The sequence below is a fragment of the Ictidomys tridecemlineatus genome, chromosome 11 (assembly GCF_052094955.1).
Source record: "Ictidomys tridecemlineatus isolate mIctTri1 chromosome 11, mIctTri1.hap1, whole genome shotgun sequence".
Classification (NCBI taxonomy): Eukaryota; Metazoa; Chordata; class Mammalia; order Rodentia; family Sciuridae; genus Ictidomys; species Ictidomys tridecemlineatus.
In genome coordinates, this window is record NC_135487.1 from 129408962 (window position 1) to 129429516 (window position 20555).

A 20555-nucleotide genomic window follows, 5' to 3' on the forward strand; every position below is an offset into this window, starting at 1 on the left:
GACGCTTGCATTTGGATAAGGCATCTTCGAGGATGTCACATGGATCCGTGTGACAACAGGCTCAGAACAAGAACAGGAAAGGATCGTGAGGTCCTGTGGCTCATGCAATCTGTGGCTCCCTGACTCCTACCCCCACCTCCCCCCTCGCCCTCATCTCCCCCCGCTGCTCCCTGTGGGCTTCTTCCTGAGCTTCTGTTTCAGGTCTGAGCTCGTGTCCCCACACACTCTGAGCTGCAGATCTGTCCCTGTGGGGCACTCACCGGGTGCAGGAGGCAGAGAAGGCTGTTTCTGAGGAGCCCAGAGCAGGAGGCCTTTTATCCCGTGCAGAGTGGGTGACACATCACCTGAGCATGCTGCTGCTTCCACAGCCAGGGGAGGTGACAGTGCTGGACACTTCAGAGTTACCTGCCTCCAGTGTCTTCCTGGGCACGTGCCTCAGAGTCTCATAGGTGGGGCCAGGATGTCCTGGTAACCACCCAGGTACTTCCCTCTGCTCCTCCCTGACCGTGCCGCCCCGCCCTTGCCATTCATTCCTTCCCTGCCCCTTTTGCTTCATTCAACAGTAGTAACATGAGATGCACATGACAGGTCTCTTCCCTTGGAGTACCTTGCAGCCTTGACCATCACTCAGAAAAATCAATATATTGGATCTGGTGAGATGAGCACTCTCAGAGGTGCTTACAAAGACTCAAGCCTCAGGGCCCAGCCTCGACTGTCAGTCCCCCATGGCACTCCAGGCCCCAAAGAGCAATAGAGCCTTCAAGTGCTCGCTGGGAGTGGCAGCCGGAGAAGGCCATTGGCCTGAAAAACTATCAAGTATGGGGTGAGGGGACCATCATGCCCCCCATGTGGCTGCAAGTGAGTTGGCAAGGATAAGGCCCTTAGAACTCTTCAGTGATAAGACTTAAAACCAAGGTCGTTAAGAAGGACGAGGAGGAGAATACTGTGTCCCTGTCTTCCTGGCTGCAGGATGTGGGTATCAACTAAAAGAAAAAGTGGTTCGTGTGTTTGGAGAGATGTGGAAGAAATCTGCAAAGAAGTGATGAATGGCATCGAGCTTGTGTTTGGATGGTTGGTAATTGTGAGGTGGATGATGGTGGAGGGGGTACGTGTGCCCCATTCCACAGGTTGGCCAGGTTTAGTGTGAACAATGCCATTATCCCATTGGATTTCATTCTGAAATTACAGTCGCAGTCCTCATAGAATTTCAGCTCAAGCATGATAATAAAGCATATTACAGATATTTACCAACAAGAAATAATATTGAAGGGGACTTTAATTCTCACATATTAAAATTTAATTAGTTCAAATAAACCTTACAGTGACTATTTCAATCCGTTGTAAATTTGAAAGACTGGCAGCCTGTTTTTAGATGCTAAATACATACTGAATAGAAAAGGCTAGTGTTCTTTTCCTCTCCAGTCTAAAAATTACTCTTTTTGAATCAGTGATTCCAAAAGTTCTTTCTGATGTGTACAAGAGCACAAACGCCCCTGGGACATAGATAAAGGGATTTCTGGTGACAGCAGGGACAATCTGGGAGAGCCCGTGGTGCACATATGCCATATTTTCTTTATCCACTCATTCGCCGAGGGACACGCAGACGGATTTCACATCTCGTTATTGTTAATGAGGGTGCAGTAAACCAGGAGATGCAGAAACCTCCTCAACATACCGATGTCCAGTGGCAAGACTGACGGATCATACGGTAGTTAATTTTCCATTGTTTGTCCGACTCCACACTAGGATAATGTACGTGCTTCTGTCCTTACTCTATGGTGATGGTTGTACCAACTTACAGTCCCACCAATAGGTACAAGTGTTGCCCTTTGTTCCAATTCCTTACCCAGGGGTGTTCTCTCTTGTCTTTTGAATAGAATCCGTTCTAACAGGTGGGAGGTAATATCTCACGGTGGCTCTGATTTGCATTTCCCTAATGATCAGTGATGTTGAAACTTTTCACACACCTGTAGGACATCTGTGTGTCCCTTTTGAGAAACGTCTAAAAGGGTCCTTTGCCCACTTTTCAAATTGCATTATTTGTTTTCTGTTACTGAGCTGTTCTTGTTCCTAAATACATTCTGGCTATTAGTTCATTGTTGGATGTAAGGTTCATAAATATTTCCTTCCATTATTCAGATTATCTTTTCACTCTTGCTGTTTCCTTTTCTGTGCATAAACATTTTATTTTGATGAAATCCCATTTGTTTTTGCTTCTGTTGCCTTTGCTTTTGGCGATCAGAATCCAAAACTTTTTTTCAGGCCAATATTGAGAAACTTTCCTCTTATATTTTTTTCCTGGTAGTTTTATACTTTCAGGTCTCATATTTAAGTCTTCAATCCATATTAGCATAGAGAAATGTTTGTGTACACTAATAACAAACTATCCCAAAGAATGAAATCAAGAAAATAATTCCATTTACAATATCTCTAAAATAATACTTAGGAATAAATTCAATCCAGGAATTGAAAGGTCTGTGCACTGAAAATTATAAAGCATTGATGGAAGAAAACAAAGATGATACAAAAATGGAAACATACTCCATATTCCTAGATTGACAGGATTAATCTTGATAAAACCCTAGAGGTGGTGTCAGCAAGATGGTAGAATTCCTCAGCTCCACTCTCCCTCACATAAACCCAACTAGCAACTATCTGCAAACAAGAGCACCTCATGAACACCCCAGAACTCCAGAATGAGGCTGAGACACTTCCTTGGACCACAGAACTAAGATTAGCTACAGGCAAAGGGTCAGCGACCACATGGACCCTCTCCCTGATGGCCCAGCTTGAACACAGGACTCGGGGAGACCCACAGTCTGGACAGGAGTCAGTTAGACGTGAACACTGGGCTCCCTCGCCATTCTAGGCCCTCTTCCGCAAAGCATTCTCCTGTCTACAGGAAACACCGGAGGTATCAGCAGGGTGACATTACCTGGTGTTAGTTAGAAGCAAGGGACACGTGTAGTGCTCAAAATGACCAGCAGCGTGATCCTTTGGTTGCTCTACATTCCAGCCAACAGGGGTAAACTGACGGAAAGTCTAGAAGACAGCACTGTGTGCAGTAAGTATGGCCAAGAGGACTCGCAAGGTTGGCTCTCCGGCTGACCTCCCCACACAGCTCTGGTGCACTCCCTGAAACTCCACTGGACGGGAAATTAAACTTCAAGGGCACCACAGCTATTACTTACTAAAGGAGCAACTGAACCCATCTGATCTCAGCTGCTGAGCCTCAACCCAGATAATCCTGAGCATCCGCCTTAACCCTTCCCCAAGCCGAAAACCAGGATCAAGGTTGCACTTAACTACAGAAAGACATCGGGCCCCACCCAGGCTTCTTTCTCCGTAGCAGCCAAGTGGCTAATATACCAAGCTCAGTGCTCCACTTAAGGTTACTGTAGGATGGGGCTCAGCCTGTGTGCATGCAGACCTTTTTAACACATTCTCTAAATCTCTTCACTCTGAAGAGCAGTCCAAGATAACTTACTCAGTCTTTGTGACCAGCATGTAAATTGCAAACTTTAGTCCTCGCTAATAAGAAACACAACTTACCAAAATGCCCAGAAACAACCCCAGAGCTCAGCCAACAGCCCTGCCTGACTTCAGAGGTGAGCTAGTGGTCTCACCAAACTGGGGAGGACAGCCAGCAATTCCATTCAGCTCCAGAGCACAGCTGACATTCCAGCTCCACTAGAAAATCCTACAGCCAGGGCTGCAGCAGACTGACCCAACTGGAATCCAAGGACAGACTAAATAGGGAATGCCAATCCAACAAAGAAGACCAGTGAAGGCTAGAAGAAATAGCTATTCCTCAAACACACAGGCACCGATGCAGGGCATAGGGTTATGGGAATATCAGGGGACAATCACACCTTCAACGAGAAACTAATCAAGTTCCAATAGTGGACCCTGAAGAAACAGAGACACATTAAATGACTGACATGAACCCAGGACAATCTTCTTAAAGAACTAGAAAAAAATAAAGATCAAAAATTAAATTCAATGTGGAAAACAATTTATGAAGAAAATGAGAAGTTTGACAAATAAATACAAACAATAAAAAAACAGAAATACTAGAGAAAAATACAATATGGAACCAAAAATTTAATACAAAGCTTCAATAGGAAACTTCATCAAACACCAAAAATTTAATATAAAGCTTCAATAGGAAACTTCATCAAACAGAAGAAAAAAAAATCGGTGAACTTGAAAATAGAATGTTGAAATTATCCAGTCAATGGAGCAAAAAAGAAAAATAAAGATGAAAGAGAATGAAGAAGGCATATGGAAATTGTGGTATATCATCAAGAAACCCACCTTGGCATAGTGGGAACATTATCAGAAGGGAGGAAAAGACCCAGAAGACATAGTTAAGATAATAAAGTCTGGAAATTTCCCAAACATGGAGAAAGATGATAATGACCCGCTATAGGAAGCTCGGGGTGCTCCAATGAAATTCCACAAAAAAGGAGTCCATCACGACACATCATTATCAGATGATCGAAAATCAAAGACAAAAAAATAGACTGAAAGCAGCCAGAGAGACATTGCTCCACTGAAGGTGGTCTCCATACAGCTGGAGTAGATGTCTTGTCGGACACACTGCAGCAGTCCAGGAGAAAGTGGGGTAAAACACTCAAAGGGTTGAAGAAAAAAACTGCTAGCCAAGAATACTTGATTCCACTGGTAAGTTTGTCCTTAGAAATTAGGGGGAAATAAAGATCTTCCCAGCTAAACAAGTGCTAAGGGAATGCATTACCACAGGCCTCCTGTGCAGCAATTGGTTAGAGGATTTAGTTCAGTTGAAACAAGAGGATATCAGCTAATAACATAAAACATATGAAAGTAAAAACTCAGTGGTAGAAGTAGAGCACTGACTTATTCAAAATTCCCTACCACCGTAAGAGTAGCATATAAAGCAATTTTAACCCTCTCTACCATGAGTGAAAACTATTAAAAACAAGTATAGCCACAATAAATGTGAGTCCCTGCATTAACAAGGTCAAGAATACGAAGCACGTGACCCTCTAATTGATGCATAAAAAGCATTTGACAAAACTCAATGCCATGTCATGATAAAAGTTCTCAACAGGTAAGTAGAGAAGGAATGTATTTCAACACTATAAAAGCCATAAATGGCAAACCCATATCTTGGTGAAAAGTTGAAATCTTTTACTCTAGTACAAGGTACAAGCAAAGACGTTCACTCTCATCACTTCCTTTTTAATAGCTCTCAAAATTCTGTCCAGAGCAATTAGGCAAAAGAAAAAAAAAAAGAAAAGAAATCCAAACAGGAAAGGAAGAAGTGATTGTCTGCACTAATGACGTGATCTCGTATAGCAAAAATCCTAACGGCACCACCAAAAAAAAAAAAAAAGTTAGGACTGAAAAATTAATTAAGTAAAACTACAGAATATAACATCAACATACAAAACACCACAAGATAACTATCACTAATAACAAGTTGCTCAAAAGAAAATTAAGAAAAAAATTTATAATAGATAAAAATGATAAATATTCAGGTGTAAGTTTAAGAAATAAAATTCATATAGTGAAAAATTATAGAGCAATGATGAAAAATTGAAGAAAATGCACATAAATGGAAAGATATTCTGTTCTAAAGAATTGGAAAGATTGATATTGTTAAAATGCCCTTACTACTCAAAGTGGTCTCATATTCACGGCAATCCCTACCAAAAGTACAACACCATTGGTCACGGAACTAGAAAAAGGAATTGTATCATTCATATAGACCTGCAAAGAGGATGGAAAGTCAAAAAAAGTCTTGAGCAAAACTAACAAAACAGGAGAAATCACAATGTTTTACTTCAAAATATATTACAAAGTAATTATGGTCAAAACAGAATGGTACTCGCCTAAAACAAACTCATCAATCGGTGGAGCAGGATAGAAAGTCCAGAAATAAACCATTTGATCACAGTGATTTATTTTTTACGAAGTTACTAAGAACACACAATGGGGAAAGTGCAGTCTGTCCAATAAATCATGCGGGGAAACCGGGTATCTACCTGCAGGGGAATGAAATCAGATGCCTATCTCTATCCACTTAAAAGAATCAATTAAAAATGGATTGAAGAGTTAAATGCAAACCCTGAAATGGTAGAGCTATCAGAGAAAAACACAGGCTGCAGCTCTGTGCCCAGCTCTTGCTCTGCTAACCATGCCCTTTGCTCTGTGGTGGAAGCTTTTCAAGTTGCTGCACCTGGCTGGTTGACTCTTGCCATTATTCCCTGAACTACTGGCATCCTATTCAGGAATTCATTGCCAGTGCGTGTGTCCTGAAGTGTTCCCCTGTGTGCGCTTCTGGCAGTCTCCGTGGTTCAGGTCCATTTGAGCTGGTTTTTGTGCAGGGTGAGAGAGGGGGTTCTAGGGTCACTCTTGCACATAGGGGCATCCAGTTTTCCCAGCACCATTTGTTAAAGACCGATTTCCCTCCAAGGCATGATCTTTGGCTCATTGACCTACCAAGAACCAGTTGCAGTAGCTGCATTGGTTTGTCTCTGTGTCCTCTTTTCTACTCCATTGGTCTGTGTCTGGTTTTATTTCAGCTCCATGCAACTTCTTGTTACTCTGGCTCAGTCGTATATTTTGAAATCAGTATTGTGATGCCTCCAACATTGCTCTTTTGGCTTGGATTATTTTTAATTTTTTTTTTTCATTTTGGATGTTTGGGGTTTTTTTTCTTCCATCTGAACTTTAGGATTGCCTTTTTCTATTCTGTGAAGACTGTAAGTGGCATTTTGATAGGGATTACATTGATTCTAGAGATCACTTTCAGTAATACGGTCATTTTAACAATAGTAATTCTGCTGATTCATGAACATAGGAAATCTTCCCATCTTTCTGTGTCTTCTTTAATTTCTTTCTTCAGTGTTTTGTAAATTTCATTGTTGAGGTGTTTTACCTCCTTAGTTAGGTTTCTTCCCAATCCTCAGTGTATACCCAAAGAAATTAAAGTCAGAAAATCGTACAGATGCCTGCAGACCTATAGTTATAACAGTACTATTCAATAAGTCTAGGTGCTCATCAACAGATAGATGAATAAAACATATGAGGTATAAATACAAACAATGGAGTATTTTTCAGCCATAAAGAAGAGAAAAATTATGTCATTTGCAGGAAAATGGATATAACTGACATCATAATGTTAAGAGAAATAAACCAAACACAGAAAGACAAGTATCACATGTTTCATTCATATGTAGATCCTGGGGCAGGGGTCTGGAAAGCAGGACATGCTACTTTCATGGAGACTATTAAAGAAGAGGAGGGGGATGGGAGGTGGTAGGGGGAGGTAATGGGGGGGTGGACATGACCAAAGAATGTCATTTGCATGTACAAACATGCTGTAATGAAACCCATTATTGCATTAACTAAAACACTAATTAAAAAGAAAACTATGACATTGCTCTGGGCAAGATTCTTTTGGATATGAAACCTGAAAACTCAAACAACCAAAACAAAAAAAAAAGCAAGAGTGCCTCAGACAAAGAACTTCTGCAGAGCAAAGGGAAACGTCAGCAGAAGGAAAAGCAACCCACAGTAGGAGATAAAATGTTGGCAAACCATATATATGATAAGGAGTTGACATCCAAAATATATTAGGAACACAAATAACTCAATATCAAGAAAGCAATCCAGTTTTAAAATGGAACAGGGCTGGGGATGTAGCTCAGGGTGGAGTACCTGCCCGGCATCTGCAAAACCTTGGGCTCAATCCCCAGCACTACCACAAAAGAGTAAAATAAAACAAAACCAAACAATTAAAATGAGCAAAGGACTTGAATAAACATTCTCAAAATAAAATATGCAAATGATCCTCAAGTTCATGTAAAAAGTACTGAGCATCACTAAACATTGGAGAAATCACATTAAAACCACAAGATATCACCACCACACACCTCTTAGAATGGTTTTTACCAAAGAGGCAAAAAATAACAAGTATTTCTAAGGATTTTAGGAAAAGATGACTCTTTACACTCTTTGTGGGAAAGTAAATTAGAACAGCCATTATGGGATATGGTACGAAGGTTCCTCAAAAATTGCCATACGATCCAGCCCTACTGCTCTTGGGAATTGTGTGTCAAAGGGCTTCTGTAGTCCTGTGTTCCTTGCAGCATTGTTTACAATATCCAAGTATGGAATCATCCTAAGTGTCTATCAACAGAGAAATAGATAGAGAAAATGTAGAATATATACACAGAGTGGAATAGTAGTCAGTCTTAAAAAATGAATTCTGCAAATTCTGTCTTTGAGACATGGATGACATTATGCTAATTTTAAAAAGGCAAATTTCATATGCTCTCACTTATAAATGGACTATTTCAAAAATTTAATTCATAGAAGTAGAATAACAGTGATTAGAAGAGGTAGGTCAGGAAAGAAAGGCAATAAGCATTTACTGGTCAATGGATGCATAGTTTCAGCTACACTGGGGAATAGTTTTGAGATCTATTGCACAGCAGGGTAACTATGGTCAAGAGTAACATAGTATATATTTCAAAATGAATACATTTTAAATGTTTCATCAAAAAATGTCAAGTAAGTGAGGTGATGGATATGCTAATTGGCTAAATTAAATATATATATATATATATATAATTGTGCTCAATAACTATGATAGGTATGATTTTTCAAGTTAAAATAATATAAACAAATAAATAGAATAGAATGTCCATACTACTCAACACAGTCTATAGATTCAAGAAAATATCAAAATTCCAATGACATTTTCACAGAATTAGAAAAATCAATCCTAAATTCATATGTAATTTCATAAAACCATAAATAGCCAAGGTAATATTAAACAAAAAGAATGAAATTGGGAAAATATACTGCCTAATTTTAAAATATATTCCAAAACCACAGTAAAACAATATAGTACTTGCACAAAATCAGATATATAGTTCAATGAAACCAAATACTCCAGAAATTTGGTCAACTGATTTTTGATAAAGGTATCAAGCATACACCATAGAGAAATCACAATTTCTTAAGAAAATGGTGTTGGGAAATACTTGGAATCATGCATTAAAGAAAAGTTTAGCACATCACCAGCTTTATTTAGTATGCATCTACCAACACAATTCACCAGAACTGAGCAGTGTACAGAGACATAATTTTAAAAATCCTCCCATCAAATTATGTGAAACTTGTATATGCTTGATCTAAAAACAGGGTACCTGAGAGATTTATAGTGGTACAAGTTGAAGGACTGCAAAATGTTAGGCAAAATCACCCGGGATTTTCATTGTCGGCACACCCTTGATCAGGCAAAGGGGAAACTTCAGATATGAAGGAAATATTTCAAAAGTTTAATTCGTAGAAGGAGAGTGATTTTTTATACATTTTTTATACATTTCACCGTTACGGATAATACTCTACATTATATAAGTGAATAATGATTGGGGAAAAAAGAAAATGGCACTGGGAATCGGATATCTGCATGCAGAGAAGAGTGAGACTCAGCCTCCATCTCACCTCATATGGAGAAATCCTCTAGCCCCACGCGGGTGAATTTTCAGTTTCAGGCTAACGGCTGCCCTGGGAGCAGCCAGTAACGGCTCTGGTGTGTTCCCAGAGCAGAAGTAAAGGGCATGTTTCATGCCAAACTGGAGGAGAAGGCTAAGGAGGGACCAGGGCAGAGGAAACGCGGCTTTGCTGGTGGCGTCAAGCCTGCAGCCTGGCAGACTCGGGTGGGGCAGCCTCGGTGGGAGGGTGCTCTCCAGGAATTCCCGGGGCTCCGTCGGCTCTCCTCTGGCCCCTGAGCGGTGACCCTCCCTGGAGACCCCACTCTGTGACTTTTCTCCTAAGTCCAGGGTTGGATCTGAGCCTGTGCCCTTCCTAAGAGCCACCACCAGACCTTATGTCCTTCAGTCCCACAACCCTCCACTTGGGAAGCCCAAGCTGAGTAGGAGCTAGATCAGTGAGCAGTTTGCTCAGGCTGAGGTTCAGCAGAGAATAAGAGGCACAGTCGTGGCCTCCGGGGACCTGACAACCTGGCCCAGAAGATAGACACTCGACCAGCGTTCACCTGTGATCACTGAGCCCTGAGGGAAAATGCAGGCACTAACGGGAAATGAGAGCAGAGCTGACTGTGACTTGGGGTTCAAACCTCGTTGTAGGAGAGGATGATTATTTTTCCATGAAGAATGATGTTACGGTTTGGCTACAGGGAATCCCCCCAAACCTCCTGTGTTGATGCAGGAATATTTAAAGGTAAATGACGGTTAGGTTGAGAACTGTCACCTCATCAGTCCATCCTAGTTTGAACGGACTAGCTGGGTGGTAAATGTAGGTAAAGTGGATTATGGCTGGGAAAGGCGGGTCACTGGAGACCTATCCTAGAAGGATCTCCACCATGCCCTTCCGCCATGATGCTCCCCTTCACTCGGGCCCAGAGCAATGGAGTTGGCCAACCATGGACTGAACCTGTGAAACCGTGAGCCAAAAGAAATATTTGCCCCTATAAGTTGTAACTATCAAGTGTTGTGGTCCCAGTGATGAAAAAAATGAGTAACACACGTGGTTTCCTGGAAATGATACACAGCCCACTTTAATCCCAATGACATACACTTTTGAGTTGCTGTGAGCAGAGTGACTGGAGCCCTTCAGAATCTGTCCACAAGATGATGTCCTTTTCCTCATGCATCAGAAGCTGACTTGCGGGTGGATTCTTCTCAACCCCATCTCTGAATGCCTGCCGGAGTTCCTGTTTCCACATCCTGGTGTTCCCAATTTTTTCCTTCTTGAGATGGAGCTCTTTAACTCACACTTCTCTTGTGGAACTTCTTCTCCCACCTCTAGACCCCCCCATTTGTTCTCAGATGCTACAGTGAACCTGAGGTGATGGGAGAAGGTTATTGAACCCTCAGCCAGGTTACTTCTCCTAGCCTGGGTCAAATGCTCTGCAGTGAAATTTGGAAATGGTCTGCACATGCCGAGGACCTGGGATAACAATGAAGGAAAAACTTACCCGCCCAGCTCCAAATCAGGGTGTTATGACCTAATAACATGTGCTTCTGCTAGTCCAGGAAGTGTTTTATCTGAGGTGTAGTTCCTGGGCGAACCGTCTAAGCAGGCATATAAGTAATAAATGAGCAAACGGTTAAACAAACAAGGACATCCATTCTCCTTGGCAACGTAAGACTGGTGCTATGAAAGGCAGCTGAGTCGTTCTTGGAGAAGATCAGATGAAAATCCAAAAGTGCCCCTGGAGAAGAGATTTATTCCTGGAGTTGATAGTTTCCTACTGTAGAGTTTTAGGTGCATAGACTTGGGTTAACCTGTTGTTCATAATAGATTGCTCATCATCAGTCCACACTGGATCTTCTTAATTAATAGATCTATCGGCGTAACTACTTGCCCATTTTTTAAATAAAACACACACACACACACACACACACACACACACGCAGGAACCATCTAAGTGAAAACTGGAATTTGATAGTAAGTTATATGTACCTTACACCTGACCTGTCCCATCTGAGATAACCATGATCCTAAATCTTGTATTTATCATTCTTTTATTTCATTTTTTTCATGTTTTATCATTTTTTATTCCTAAAAAACTTTTTTTGATTTTTATGTTTCTATTTTAAGTGGATTTCCTGAGGTATTTTGGTATACAAACCAAAAACAAAAAAAAAAAACTTTAAGTCCCAACAAACACCACTACATGTGAACACAGTTTCCAGTTTGGATACAACAGTCCTATCACCCCAAAATAGTCCCTCATGTGCCTTCAGAGAGTCTCTCCACTCTATCAGCCGTGGGCGATTACTGACCTACTTTCATTTTTACAACTTTGCCTTTTCCAGAAAGTCACGCAATTGGGATCGTATAATATGGTGTAAAGTCTGGCTTCTTTCACACTGTACATATGATGCACTTGAGATTCATTCCTCTCGTTCTGTGCATCAGAAGTTCCTCCTGTTTTACTGCTAAGGCCTTCTATTGTATACACACACCATGTTTTGTCTTGTGTATCCATTCAGCAGGGAAGGCCATTGGGTTGTTCTGAGTTTGGAGCAGTTATAAGTAAAATCACCACAAATTCTGGCCTCGGTTTTTATGGGAATATAAATTTTATTTCTCTTGGGTAATTATTTAAGAATAAGATTTCAAGGAAATATAGTAAATGGATGTTTAAGGTTCTTAAAGAAACAACTAATCTATTTTCCAAAGTAGCTGTAATGATTTTGCGTTCCCACCAGCAAAGAGTGAGAATTCTAGTTGCTCCACATCCTTGATGGTACTTGGTATTGGCAGTTATGGTTTTTTATTTTAGCCATTCCAAGATCTGTGGAATGGAAGCTCATTTTGTTTTTAATTTACATTTCCCTAATGATTAATGACGAGTGTCTTTTCATGTGCTTACTTATCGTCCATGGGACTTAAGTAAGCACATGAAATGTCTTACTTAAGTCCAAATATTTTGTCCATTTTTAAATCAGATTGTCTATTTTCTTATTACTGATTTTGGGACATTTTTAATATTCTGGATAGAGTTTCTTAATCACGTATGTGTTTTTAATTGGCTCTTTTTAGTTATACATGACTGTAGGGTTCATTTTGACATAATCATTATTATGGCCTAGCTTAGTAAGCACCCTATAGATTATAGGATGTCAGTAAATAAGACACAGTAAAATTATAGGATCAGTAATACTAAGTTATTCTGGTTGTAAGTTAAAGAACTCAGCCTAAGTAACTCCATTTAAAAAAGAAACCATCTTGATTAGAATGGGCAGTTAACCTAATTAAGAAACTTTAATTGCTGCAACCCCTACCCAACCACAAATGTCACCCCACCCCTAACAAAAAATCCACAATGCTTGCTATAGACACTGACAACCCTGTAGAGGTTCACCTAATTGCTCATTTTAGCTTCTGTAACTGAACTTGCTTTGTAACAGAGCTTGCCTGTTCTGTGCGATTGCAGACCCCTACGCATGGGGGAAGTGGTGTTTGTGTATACAGGAAGGTGGACACTGCACCCTGAACAGCGTCTTGCTAAGGGGCAGTCGCAGGCCAGCTAAATAAAGACTCTCCAGTTTGGACAAAATTCGGACTCAGAGTGTTTTCTGAGCAGTGGGCACCCAACAATTGTAAAAGTGCAGAATATGATTTGTTCTCATTCAGTCCCCACTACTTTCCCATTGCCTCCCCATCCCTCTCCCCCATTCCCTTTTCCCTGCTGCTCTTTCAAATAAAACTATAAGTAAATATCACATATGTGTTTTTAAAATATTTTCTATAAGTCTGTAAGTTTCATTTGCATTTTCTTAAGTGTCTTTTGAAAAGCAGAATTTTTAAATTTTGATGAAGTCTAATATTCTCTTTTTGAAATATGCCTTTGTCATAGCTGAAGATTTTTTACATAACCAAAGTTATGAAAATATTTTCTCTTGTGTTTACACTAGAAGTTGGGTGTTTTGTGTTTCACATTTGGTCTATTATTGAGTTAATTTACATATAACTCCACCTTGAGCTGATCTCTATATAGTAATAGGCAAGACCTTTTTAAGCATATGGATGCCCAAGTGTTTCAGTACCATTTTAGAAATGACTATTGCCTTTGCTTAAAATAATTTAATCATCTATTCTGGATCTAGTTTTGGACTCTGTATGTCATAGATTCACCTCTTCTTTGGGAAAAGCATCTTTCTCTCACTATTTAAGTACAAGATTAACTTGTTGTTGTTGTTGTTCATGTCTTTATCACATTGAGGATGTTTGCCTTCTATTCCTTGTTTTCTAAGAGTTTTTATCAAGAATTGTACTGGATTTTGTCAAATGCTTTCTTCTGCTTTTGTTAAGATGATTCCATACTTGTAGTTTCCCTTTATTCGATATGAGCGCAGTATGTCTCCTTAGAATCGCTTTCCTGTCTGAATTTTTCTAAAGTTACAAAAATGGGTTTGATTTTACAAATCATGCATATCTTTATAATGTGTGATCTAGCTGATTTCCTCAGCCTCTGAGTCCAAGATGAGATCACCATCACGTCCCTTGTCCAAGTCACCATCGCTGAAAGGACCAACCATTCAAGCAGTCACAAGCCAGCTCCATGTGATGCTTTAGAATCTACAAAGGGATGTGTGCCATGTCACAGAAGCCAGTCGGACAGCTCTGGTGAGTCACAGTCCATCCAGCGCTGCCTCTCCTGCCCCAGCTCACAGCCTCCACGTCCACCCTTCTCCTCTCCTGAGTCACCCAGAAACTGGGGAGCTGACCCACCATGGAGATTGGCCTTGCTCTTCAGATATTGTTGCCTGTTGACTCAAGACTGTGCCTGTTTAAACCAAAAGGAGTCTTTGTGTTTGCTTCTCTTGCACAGTATAGAAATGCCGTCCGTTTCAGCAGATAGACCCGATGAGGTCAGCTTCGTTCTTCCTCCACAGAACCTGTCATTTGTACTGCACGCACACCACAGTGGCAATTCGTTACTTGCTGTGTCCCCTGTTGGCTGGTTGCCGTCACCCTTGTGCGGGCTCGTGGTACCTCCTTCCTCCACACCTGCGTTCCTGTGGCTGAGCACGGTGGCTGACCCACAGGTGATACTCTGACACTCGGTGTTAGTGAAGGGTGATTGACTGAGCGAGAAGAAATTCAGGAGAACGGGTGGATGACAGCCAAGCGTAGGGTCTGGTCTGTGGGAGAAAGGAAATGGGTGATATCCCCATCCTGCCCATTCCCGGAGGTTAGCCGAGACTTTCTTGAGGAAACCTGAGTCCTGGCAGCAGCACCTCCATTAGGCTGGTCTCTGCCTCCTGGTGACCATCGACACCAAAATGCCTTTGGGTAACTACGGTGGACACAAATTGTAAACTAGGACCCTCTGGGTAAACCGGGAGACTCACCCCATCCATAAGGCATTGTCCAAGCCTTGCCCTGCCCAACGAAGCTGACCAGGAAAAAGAGAGGCATTTCCACTCTTCTCTCCCTGTTCACCCTCATCATAAGTCTGCATGGAAAATGGTGTCCATCTTCCTGACTCACAGTTTCTCCTTTCCAATCAAGAACCTATTTACGGGCTCTTCCAACATGAGGGAAAGGGTTGACAAACCAACAGGAGGCTGAGGCTGCACACAGGGCCCCAGGGGATCAGGACAATGTCAGGGTGCAAATCCCCTCCCCCGCTGTGCTCCCCACCCCTCCCCCTGAGCTGCGTCCTAAGGTCACCGCAAGTCCTTCCTTGTGGGGTCGTGAGATAACTCATAGGATCTCTCGGTTTCAGAGTGGGAGAGTCCTCGGATGGAGTGAGAAAACACAAGTGTCTGAAGGTAGGAAGCTAGTTCTCTAGGTTTTAATGTCATAAAAAATAAAGGACATTTGCTATAAAAATATTTCACTCAAAATATCATACAAAATAGTATTGATAGTGTAAAAATGTAACCAGTTGTGTCCACTGCTTATTACCTGCTTTTCACCAAGTAACACTAAGCCATCAACGTTTTTATCCACAAGAAAATATAAACCCAGGGTAGGATATTATTTTAATAATAAAAGGTATTTAAATGACAGGTGAATTAAAGTTTAATTTAAAGTTTAATTAAAGTTTAATTACAGCCTTAATTATATTTTTTCTTTGACCACAGCATGATGTGACAATTATTCAGATAGGCAAATAGATTTTAGATTACATGGATTTACTAAAATCAAACAGAAGGTTTTTTAGCTCTGAATAATCCACTTATTTGTCCACCAAACACTAAGTGGACTCTGCCCCTTGGTGCTCAGAAAATCAGGCTGCGTCCTGGATGGCATGAGGGGCTTCCACCAAACAAGCCCACACATTGCCCACGGCTTCCCCACTGCCAGGAGCTCGCAGGCCACCGTGGACGGCACCTGGAGGCCACGGCCATTGGTTAGCCTGGAGACTTTGTGCACATTATATTACAAAACTTATCGCTGGGAATTTAAAAATGACAATAGAAGGGAGATCTGTAGGGCACAGGAAGGGGATTAGAGGAGGGAAGAGGGAAGGGAGAGGGAGGAACTGGGGAATGGCCCACAGATTATGTCACGTGCATGGATGAATGTGTCACAAGGAACTCACTATTGTGGACAACCAAAGTGCACCAATAAAGAGCATTACAAAGAAAGAGAAGGAAGGAAGGAGAGAAGAGACGAAGTGAGGGGGAAGGGGCAGGCCCTCGGGTAAGCCCGTGGGAGGTATTGGGACAGTCCCGCTTCCTGGAGGTTCCAGGAAGAGGCTGGAAACCTCGTCCTGGGCATGTGCCCAGCTGTCACCTCCCCTAGTTGTGAAAGCAGCAGCTCAGGTGACGCATCACAAACCGTGTGTAGGATAAAAGGGCTGCTGCCCTGGGATCCCCATCCACAGCCTCCACAGACCAGCCTCCTCCTGCATCCTCTGCACCAGGTGAGTGCCCAGCAGGGAGTGGGCCCAACTGGAGATGTTGGAAAGTCAAGGTCACAGAAAGGGGAAGGGAAATGGTGAGGTCTAAAACAGAAGAGTACTGAGGGGGCAGAAGTGAGAAGAAGTGAGGTCAGGAACGAGCCCCCGTGGGACATGGCAAGAACTCTGTGACCTGAGAGGCCATGGGAACTCCGCTTCCCTCCTGTGACATCCGTCCTCCAGAATGCTTTTCCCTGTAAAGAGACGCCATCCACCAGGGTTCTTTGGAGATATGGAAACTTGGGTGTCCAGTTAGATTGACAGCAGCCGTCCTGGGTGGAGAGTAAAGTCTGAGGCGACTGCTGTGACCCAACCAGCCGCGGTCACAGCAGCGTCCCTCGCCCTCCTGACGCTCCTGGCTGGGAGGCAGCTGGCCTTCCAGGAGGGGAGGGGTAGCCCAGAGCTGTATCCTGACCTTGTCTTTGGTCCATGCAGGCTCGCTGACTCCCGTGGAGATGTCCTTCCAGCAGAACCAGCAGCAGTGCCAGCCCCCTCCCAAGTGCCCCTCACCCAAGTGCCCCCCCAAGAGCCCAGCACAGTGTCCGCCTGCGGCCTCTGGCTGCGCTGCGAGCTCCGGGGGCTGTGCTGGCCCCAGCTCTGAGGGCGGCTGCTTCCTGAGCCACCACAGCCACCACAGGTCCCACCGATGCCGTCGCCAGAGCTCCGACTCCTGTGATGGTGGCCGCGGTCAGCATGGGGGCCCTGGCTGTGGCCACAGCCCTGGGGGCTGCTGCTGACCTGGATCCTGATGCCAAGACAAGGGATTTCAGGAAACAAGGATCCGGAGGTCCCCGTCCTGACGCACCTTCCCAGACACCCTGCCCTGGCTCCCACAGGCTGGGCGGGGGGCTCCTGTCCAGGGTCCAAACTTCCCCAGAAGGTCTTTCTGTCTCGTGTCCAGGGTCCCACAGTCCCCCACCCTTCCCCTGCTGGGTACACTAATGCTCTGCACTCTTCCCTGTACCTGACCCTGTCCTAAAATAAAGCTCCTGCTCCCCATCACCACTGGTGGCTCACTGTCCCTCACTGCGCCTCCCCCAGGTGGCTGGCGTGTGCCCTCCCCTCTGCCCCTAGAATCCAGAACTTCCCCCAGGGGGTGCAGGGCCATCGCTCCAGACTGTTCATAAAATAAAGTCATGTCATTTGCTGGCACATGGATGAGACGTGAGGACATCAAGCTAAGTGGAAGGAGCCGGACGGGGAAAGTCGAGGGTCTATGTTCTCTCTCCTAGGCAGAGGCTGGAGAGAACAGGGAATTTTAAAGGGGGCTGGGGGACGGGGGGTCCCATGAAAATAGAATAGAGAACAGTAAAATAGCAGAAGGGTTCGAGGGGGAGGGAGGAGAGATGGGACAGGGGAGGAACGACAGGATGAAATTGACCAAATATGCTCTGTGCGTGTGTGAACATCTCACAGTAAATCCCATTTTTATGTTTCTCTATAATACACCAATAAAAATGATAAACTAATAAAAGATCAAAAGAGTTCCAGAAGGGGACCAGGGAGAGGGAGAGGGAGGAGGGGGAAGAAAGGGGGAAGTACTGGAGACTGGAATGGAGCAGATTATACGCAGGTATGAAACGGCCGAGTGAACCCCATTGTTGTGTACGACTGTGATGCACCAATAAAAACAGGGAGAACTGGGGACCTGCCAGGCCTTATGTGCTGCATCTACGTGCAGCAGGGGAGAGGAGGATGGACTAAAGCCTCCAAAAAGGAGTGACGTATTCTACGAAAACACATCCCATAGTGAACTTCCCGGGCTCTTATACAGAGCTTCCATTCACTTTCAACTGTTGCATGATCAAAAACTGTTAGTGCTTATCATGTGCTAGGAATCCCCGAGAGACTATAATGAACTCATTTAATTCTCTGTAAGCAATCTGTTCTCTTAATAACTACCTTTTACTAATGGGGAAATTGTAGATTCTAATAATTTTATACCAGGATCCAGTAATCCAGGCTCTGGGCCACTTGCCATTCCCCTTCCCTTGAACTTTTCAAGACATCGTTAAAACCGTTGGGTCTTTCCACTTAACATTTATTTTGGCTGTTGAACTTTGTGGTTTACTCGTTTTTATTTGATTTTTTTAATCTGCAGAACTAAGAGCTCAACACATGAGTCATAACTTCAGTAAAACTTTTTAAAAAGTTATTTTTGTCCCCATATTTGGGAAGTAAAATGTGAAACTTGAATGCCTCCTAGGCTGAAATCATCTCCTTAGGGGTGAGCCTCATCCACTCCACCTGCCAGGGGTTGAGACACTGGAATTAAGGAGTAGTCCATCGAAGGCAGGCAGAACAAGCCCAAGGAATGTCTAGAACTGAATTAGATTCCAACACTGAAGCTGTGGGAGAAATTGATACGAGGCTGGTATACCACGTGAAAAAAATAAATCTATGGAGCACTTTTAGGATTTGTTGAATCCAAAATCAGAAAAGTTCCTTAAGTCTTTGGAAAATGTCCAACCATTTTCACTACAACATCCAAAGACTCAGAACTTCCAAAGTATTTGGAGTGTAAGAGATAACACTCTGACCCACTGTCCGGTCACCGTAATCCCCTGAGTTGGAAACCACAGCTGCCAAGCTTAAATTCATTACCACAAGCTGCCTCTCACTTGAAACTTGAGGAATTCCTGGGCAGCACTCCACCACGGGACAGAAATTGGGTCAAGTAATGTTGAAAATGTACCTCAAAAAACGACCAGGCTGGGTGAGGGTGACTGGGAGGTTGGACTTGCCGCCATGTGTGGGGTCTTGCCAGATGACCCGAGAGTCACGAATCCCACCGATCTTGACAGAGCGACTTCACTAGTCCAGAATTGAGGGTCAGTTTGGAACTCATGGACTACGCTGCTGACTGTGCATTAGCTACAACCATCTACCGAGGATCACAGAACAAAGGCTGAAGGTTCAGAAGCACCTGCCAAATCTACGCTCTCAAGGCCAAAGTGCGATTTTTGCAGTCGGGGGTCCACTAGGAAGGGAGAAGAAACAGGAGTCAGACCAAGTAATAAAGTTGGGATCTGCAACACCAGGACAATCCAAGACAGCCATGAGTCGTGCCTTTCACACTGCTCTCTGGACCTCGAAAGGTGAGAGAGCTCTGTGAGTGAGGAGATAACCCGGTTCCCATCAGGAAACCACCTCCGCCAGTCCAGGACCCAACAATTAATAATTCATTCATTCAAAAACCACTGCCAAGTATGGTGACCTGTGCTAGTAGAGTAGGGTACGTTCATCCCTATTTCTATGGATTTCCTAGTGGAAATTGGAGACAGAAATGCAAGTTTGAGAAACACAGCGAAGGACCCTCGCCTGGAACAAAATTGAGTGGCTTTGCTGGTGGCAAAGGCTCCTGTGATGACATCTTGCTTTCATCCTAAGGCAGCAATGAGGGGACACAAGGGTGACAGAGGATGATGGTGCATGCCCTTCCTCTTCCTCCAAGTCCCAGTGTGTGCGTGGGTGGGGTCACACCTGTACCAGGAAGGCCATCAGCTCCCTACCTCAACACGGGGGCCAGAGTGTAGGACCCCAGAGCAGGATAAATCGATGCATTTAGTGTAATAATAAATTGATCACAACCACGTTTTAATTGCATGTGTCATATGAGAGATTTGTCCCAGTCTTAGGTTGATTGTGCCTTAGAAGAAATGCTTCTCTGCTCTACAGTAAAATACAACAGGAGAATCCTCCATGTCACCTTGAATGCAGTTCCACAACATTAGCCCATCACCCCAGGGCACTGCGTCACTTGTACACAGTGGCACTCCCAGGTCTGTGCACGATGATTCACCTTCTAGTAAGGACAGTTCACCTTTCAGCTCAGTTCTCCTGGCCTCTCCAGCCTAGATGGGTCATCCCCACCTCTGACCTACTCCTGAAACTTAGAGCAACCGACTGACGGACAGGTCTCTCATCCCACCCAAGTCACATTTCCACTTTAAGACCGATGGCTCCTTGTGCTTCTTCATCTCCCCCAACTCTTCCACCCTAGGACAGCCATCACCTGAAGGAAGAAGGAAACCAAGGGAGGAGCATCTGATCCCCAGCCAGTACGCTTAGAGAACATTCCGGACCCTTGATCCGCCCCATCCTGCCCTCA

General features: G+C 43.5%; 1 protein-coding gene across 1 annotated transcript; it reads left to right on the forward strand.

The window, feature by feature from the left end:
* The first annotated feature begins 16888 nt into the window (after positions 1-16888).
* On the forward strand, positions 16889-17225 carry LOC101967873 (late cornified envelope protein 3C). The gene has a single exon (XM_078024962.1). The coding sequence runs from the start codon at positions 16900-16902 to the stop codon at positions 17179-17181; it is 282 nt and encodes a 93-aa protein (XP_077881088.1). The 5' UTR covers positions 16889-16899; the 3' UTR covers positions 17182-17225.
* Positions 17226-20555: the final 3330 nt, after the last annotated feature.

Coding starts and splice junctions, on each gene's coding strand:
- LOC101967873 (XM_078024962.1), top strand. CDS start 16,900: ATGTCCTTCCAGCAGAACCAGCAGCAGTGCCAGCCCCCTCCCAAGTGC.